Consider the following 6,546-nt stretch of genomic DNA (forward strand, 5'->3'; position numbering starts at 1 on the left):
GCAAGCCACAATGAGAAACTCAGCATTAATTAAACAGCCAGAAATGAGTGCTTCCAGAAATGCACTCCTACAGCATGTATTCTTTCCAGGCTTCAAGTATCACACCTGCTCTGTGACATTCAACAGGCTGCAGTTAGTACAGGCAGTATCCAAACAGACAGGCTGGACAAAATCCATCCATTACTTTTGTGTCTGGCACATACCAACACACCATCCAGAAAATGAACAAGAGGCAAGAAAGCGTAACTAACCTGAAAAGGTAAAGAAAGATTGAGAGTCTCCGTGCCACACTGGGGCTGGAAGCAAACAGCGTGCAGCGCTGAAAGCGAGAACTATCTGTGACAGATCTGTGGCTGTAGCCCTGCAACTGGATCCACAGCCTTGTGGCTACACCTACTGACAGCAGGCAGGAGTGCAGGCTCACCAGCAGGGACAGGACCTGAAGCACTCATCCATTTCCTCCCAGTAGCTGTGCCAGATCCTGGCCACAAGCAGCTCTGATGCCTGCACATCTTGTGGAAGGCTTCTCCAGGTGTGAGCTCCTGTCCTGCCTTCTCTGGCCAGTCCTTAAGCATTCAGGCTGGGGAGCACCCAGCACCTCCTGTGCGCCATTCACTTCTGTCCCAATGACCCACTGTGGCTGCAGGTCATCTCTCAGCAGCCACTGGGATGGCAGTGCTCAAAACCAAGATAATTTAAAAAAAAATAGGGAAGGGGAAAATAAGTGATCTTTCTGCACTGCCCTTTGCAGATCTTTCTTGTTTTAAAGATACTACTGAGTTAAACACACATCTCCCTATATCCTACATTACCCTATGCCAGAATTCACTTACTTGCATGACCTTTAAATTTGCCCTGATGTATTAAAAATCATGTGTGGATAAAATTCTTGCTGATTCCAGGGAGCCAAGAACTGCTGCCTTATTATTTCCAAAAGAAACCAGAGAAATGGATGGGACTGTGAGCAACCTGGTTGAGAGGGAGGCATCCCTGCCTGCAGCAGGGGGTTGGAAACAGGTGATCTTAGAGGCTCTTTCCAACCCAAACCATTCCATGATTCCATGAAAGCCCATTAAACTCAGGCTATAGGGATGACAAAGCCTCTAAACGAAGACCAGGGTTTGTGGTTCAGAAAATATTTGAGTATTCAGAAGATACAGACAGACAGTGGTGTATCAAAGGCCTTCAGTGCTTGGCCCATTCAACTCTTCTGGGAGCAAAGGGGAGCAGGTGACCAATTTGCTTCTTTTCTTTCAACAAGCCCTGAGGTGCCTGCCTGAACTTTCAGATGGCATTTTTGAAAACCCTGACAAGCAGTAAAGAGAAACACACAGTTATGCATGCATGCAGAAGTTAATACACTTCATACATTAACTACAAGTGAATTCCAAGCTCTCTCCAGTGCTATTTGACACACTTCTACTCCACAGCAGATCCTGGTGAACACATTAACTGCTCTCACAAGGGCCCCTCCAGGCTATTTTTTTTTTTATAAATAAAATTTGCTGTCCAAAAGTAATGATAAGATTGAGAAATAACCCTAACCCTGAATAACTGTACAGGTACAGAAGAGCCAGCATCTTGTGCTTGGTGCTGGAACAAACAGAACAAGTTGAGCTTCTGATCCAAAGGTTACAAAACAAGGGAGAAGATGAGAACAAATAGTTTATAGAAACCCTGGAGAAAGAAAACTCACTGTATGTCCATTCTGGATGAGGTTTCCTGCTACCAGGTAGGTGACGTGAAGCTGAGCTCCTGAGTTCTCCTTTCGTTTCCTCTCCACATAATCATACAGCATCCTGCACCAAGAAACCAGTGTCAATCACCCCGAAAGCAAAGAGCACACAGTGCAGCTTCCATCAAAAGAGCAAAGCCTGCCTGATGTGAAAACGCTTTTACATCAACACTGGGATTAATTTAACCCTGTTGATCTGCCTTCCTCCTCTGCCTCCAAAGATCTCACAGCCCAACATTCACCAAAGGAGAAACCAACTCAAGCTCTCAGTGCTTGAATGGCTGGCTGCAGATTGTTTTCAGATCCTTGGGCTGCTTTGTTGTGAAGTTTTCCCCTTGAGAAATGCTGTTACAACCCCAGAGTGATGAAACTCCTGACCAAAGAACTGGGGGTTTTGCACACAAGGACATTGCCAGGTGCATATGTACAGTCCCCAGCTACAACCACTGACACTGTGATCAGAAACATGAGGAAACTGTGACTACAGAAAGGAACTGAGTTTGCAGCTTCTGCCCATGCCATCATAGTGAGCATCCCAGTGATTCATGGTGAGCATCCCATGACAGAGATACTTGAAGATGGCAATGACCACACTGGCAAAACTCACTCAAATAATTCACTGTTGCTATCAGGTGCTTTTCAAGTTCCTTGGAGAGCTTTAAGCACAAAGTTGTCAGGAGTTCTCCACCTCCGCATTGCTCTCAAAGGAAGGAGAAGGTGTTTCCACAGCACTTAGGCCACCTCCTCCACAGCAGTAAGTTCTCTGGCTCTTTCTAGTTTACTGCACGACCAGAAGTGCTCCCAGCAAAGCTCTCCAGTCAGGTCTACACCATCACTGAAACACTTTTCATCATTTAATTGCTCAAATGTTCACAGAGCAAAGAGATCAAGCTTTTCAGCACATTAGATGCCCACGCTGCTATTCGAGTACTTTGGACAGGACAGGTGAAGATGGGCTCAGTACACAGCAAACGTGTCTTCAGGTCCCAACGACAGCTGGGAACAAGGACAGAAAGTATTTACAATATGGGACTAGACATGCTTACATAATCTTATGCTTAACTTGACCTTGCTGTGTATAAACAACCTCAGAATCCTTGAGAGGATACTCATAATCATCATCCCAAGGAGCCAGATAAGCAGGTATTCAATGCAATGCATGCACTGTGCTGCAGGGCAAACAGAGTGGATGAGCATTAGGTGCACATGTGAGCTGCAGTTACCATCAGAGCTTTTTTCCTTTCTCCTGACTCTGCTCCCAGCAATACCCACGGATGTATCCTGACCTGGGATGTGCAATGCAGGCCCACAGAGGCACAGCTCTGTTGTTGGGGCTGGCAGCAAATGCAGACAACACTCAGTTTTGTGCTTCAGGATGAAAGGAGCTACATACATTCCTGGAGTAATAACAGTGTTAAAACATCTGTCCTGGCCCAAGTATTCAGGTTCATAACAGAGCACTAAGCACTGCTTAGCTGAAAGCATGACTCCCATCCAAGTCAAGGCAAGACTTGCCTAAGGGAGGAGCAGTGAACCATAGCATGGCCTGGATTGCAAAGGAGCACAGCGCTCATCCAGCTCCAAGCCCTGCTGTGTGCAGGTCGCCAAGCAGCAGCCCAGGCTGCCCAGAGCCACATCCAGCCTGGCCTTGAATGCCTGCAGGGATGGGGCATCCACAGCCTCCTTGGGCAACCTGTGCCACTGCCTCACCACCCTCTGGGTGAAGGTGTGTTCAATACCATAACCAACTGCACCTGAGACAGCATGCTGAATTTTCACATGTGCCCAGAGGGAGCATTTTAGTATGTTAACCACAACCTGAAAACAGCAATTAACAATCCTCTGCCACAAAAGCAGAGGCGTGCAGGCTGTGTTGATACTCACTGTTTAGCCTGGTTGACGTGGACTCCTAAAGTATAGCTCAGCCATTTGTATGTCACCTGCAAAAGATTAAAAATCAGGAAGTTTAAGAAAACCTCAGGCTGTTAAACCACACATTCTCTCGTGGGGAAGTCAAACACTTTATGGCCCCCTTCCTCCAGAAAGAAACAACACAGGAAAACCTGGCAGAAGTAAGAGTGCATTGTCACCCCCACACCTTCGACACCGTGCCACACTGAAGGGATTCAATTCCCAAGATATGGACAAACTTCTGACCCCAAAAAGTGCGTTTGCATGAATGCCTTTTGGAAATGCTACTACATAACTGAAGCCATTCTAAACCCCTTCAACTGGGCTCGAGGATCTGAGAAGTCATTTCCAACCTGAGCGATTCTATAATGCCCACAGCGCTCAACTTCACATCAGGAACAGCTCAACTTCACATCAGGAACAGCACAATCCCTGGCTGTGAGAAGCAGCCATTGCCCTCCCATTGACTGAGGACTGATCAGATGATGCTGTCAGAAGGAACAGGTGGATCCCTGGCTGCATCTGCAGCCTGACAGCACTGTGTGCCAGATCTCAGGAGATGACAGGCACATAACCATTAAGATGAGCCACATCCCCAAACCTGCTTCCCCTCCCACTCTGCCTTTTTTAACACCTCAGGCTAAGGTCTCTCTCCTGCCTCAAACACAATTAAATTGTCATTAATCTAGCAGCTTATGGAAATAAATGATAATGACACAGGCAGTTCATGTTAATACGACTCCTCTCGTGGCCCAAGAGCTGCAATGATTTCACCGGTTCAGTTTCAAAACAAAGATTTTGCACAGAAGGAAAAAACAGGCACATGGTTACTGTGCATCCCAATCTTCACAAAAGTAAGAGGGCTTCAAGATGCTACTGATAGTAATTTCACTTTTCTCTGATCAAGCAGTAGCCCAAATAGTGGTCAGGAGTACAGGCTGAGAGGGCTGGGACGGCACAGCCTGGAGAAGAGAAGGCTCTGGAGAGAGCTGAGAGCAGCCTTCCAATGTCTAAAGGGGCTGTAAGAAAGAAGGGGACAGACTCATTAGCAGGATCTGGTGTGATAGGACAAGGGGAAACGGTTTCAAACTAAAAGAAGAGAAAGTGGATGCAAGCTGAATGTTTTTTTACAATAAGGGTGGTGAAGCACTGGCATGGGTTGCACAGAGAGGTGGGGATGCCCCATTCGAGGTCAGGCTGGACAGGGCTCTGAGCACCTGATGGAACCGTGGGTGTCCCCACACCAGGCAGTGGGACTGGATGGTTTTTAATGGTCCTTTCCAATTCAAACCGTTCTGTGATTGCCTCAATATTTCAAGGAAAAAACACTGCTTCATTCACATCTGAATTTTATGCCTTGGGTAAAATAAAATACTGCTGTCCCTACACTGTGGGCAAAAGGAATTCAGGAAGAGACGCTTTGCCCCCACCTCAGGAAAGACATGGAGCTTTTGGAGTGGGTGCAGATGAGGGCCGTGAGGATACAGTACCTGTCCTATGAAGACAGGCTGAGGGAGATGGGGATGTTCAGCCCAGAGAAGACTGAGGGAAGACCTCATTACAACCTTCTGGTATTTGAGAGGAGCTTATAAGCACAAGGGGGACTGAATTCTGGCATGGGCTGACAGCGATAGGACAAAGAGGGATGGTTTTAAATTAGATGTCAAGAAGAATTTTTCCCCAAGGGAGTGCTGAGGCTCTGGCACTGCTGCCCAAAGGACTGGGGTGGCCATTCCTGGCAGTGCCCAAGGCCATGATGGGGCTGTGGGTACCTGGGCTGTGGGAGGTGTCACTGCCCATGGAGTGGGGTGGGGCTGTGAGAGGCTTTAAGGTCCCTTCCAACCCAAACCGTTCTGTAGTATAAACAACACCAACATCCATCCTCTTTAGAGGCACTAAATCAAACACAGAACACAATGGAGGAAAATCCTGACCCCCTCCCCCCCAGAAAAAAAGGCATTTTTGGTCCAGTTTGAGTGATAAGCCCTCATCAACTCCGCGCTGGGAAAGATAGGATCAGCCATCAGCTCCACCCTCACACCCCACAGCCACACGAAGAGGCAACGTTCAGTCTGTGGGTGAGCAGCTCTGATTCAGCAGCATCAGGACAGGGGGGGAAGGGGAGGCCCTCACAGTTCCTGTCGCTGCCCAAAGGCCGCCCATGCGTGTCCAGGAGTGCAGGTGAGCACAGAACCCCCGCCTCACCTCCCAACCGCCAACGGGACGCAGCTGCTCGCAGGGTTGGTGCTTTCTGAAACGAGCTGGGTTGGAGCTGCTCGTAGCGATAAAAGAGGGGGGGCCTTCAGAGGCTGCCAGCCCAGGCCTGGCCCTGCAGCCCCCACAGCCCGCGGGGTTTGGGGCCCAAACCCACCCCCTGAGGGACACACAGACACCGCTCCCTCGTGCAGTGCTGCTGAAGGGAGGAAAGGAAGGGCGGGGAAGCCCCGCTGTGGCTTTCTCCTCCTCGACAACCCCGGTTCGGTCTCCCCGCTCCGCCGGCACTCACAATGCGGTTCTGATCGGTGACGAACTCATCGATGTTTTCGAGGTACAGCTCGTCCTCCATGGCGGCCGGAATGGGGCGGGCCAGGGGGCGGGAAGGGCCCCACAGAGTTCCCGCGCACCTCAGTGCCAAGGCCACCGCGCCGCCGCCATAGCAACGAACGGGGCGCGACGGGAGCCGCGCGGGGACAAAAAGATGGCGGCGGCACTTCACGGAAACTGAGCTTGCCCCGCCTTCCGGTCTGTGGACTCCGTCTTCCGGTCTGCTGGCCCCGCCCCTCCTCTCTGATGGCCCCGCCTTCCGATTTGTGGACCCCGCCTTCCGGTCTGCTGGCCCCGCCCCTCCCTCAGGTCCTAGCAGGGTGATATCAGCCCAGCTCTGTAAGCAGGGACGGTGC

General features: G+C 49.8%; 1 protein-coding gene across 1 annotated transcript in view; it reads right to left on the minus strand.

The window, feature by feature from the left end:
• The window catches only part of POLD3 (DNA polymerase delta 3, accessory subunit), a gene marked incomplete at both ends in the record, with an annotated part of 29,704 nt that extends 23,492 nt beyond the window's left edge, over positions 1-6,212 (minus strand). Inside the window, 3 exons of the mRNA XM_079546096.1 lie at positions 1,697-1,799; positions 3,620-3,675; positions 6,153-6,212. Coding sequence (XP_079402222.1) covers positions 1,697-1,799; positions 3,620-3,675; positions 6,153-6,212 — 219 coding nt within the window. The remainder of the gene's footprint in view (positions 1-1,696; positions 1,800-3,619; positions 3,676-6,152) is intronic.
• Positions 6,213-6,546: the final 334 nt, after the last annotated feature.

Source organism: Tetrao urogallus (assembly GCF_951394365.1).
Source record: "Tetrao urogallus genome assembly, chromosome: 1".
NCBI classification, from domain to species: Eukaryota; Metazoa; Chordata; class Aves; order Galliformes; family Phasianidae; genus Tetrao; species Tetrao urogallus.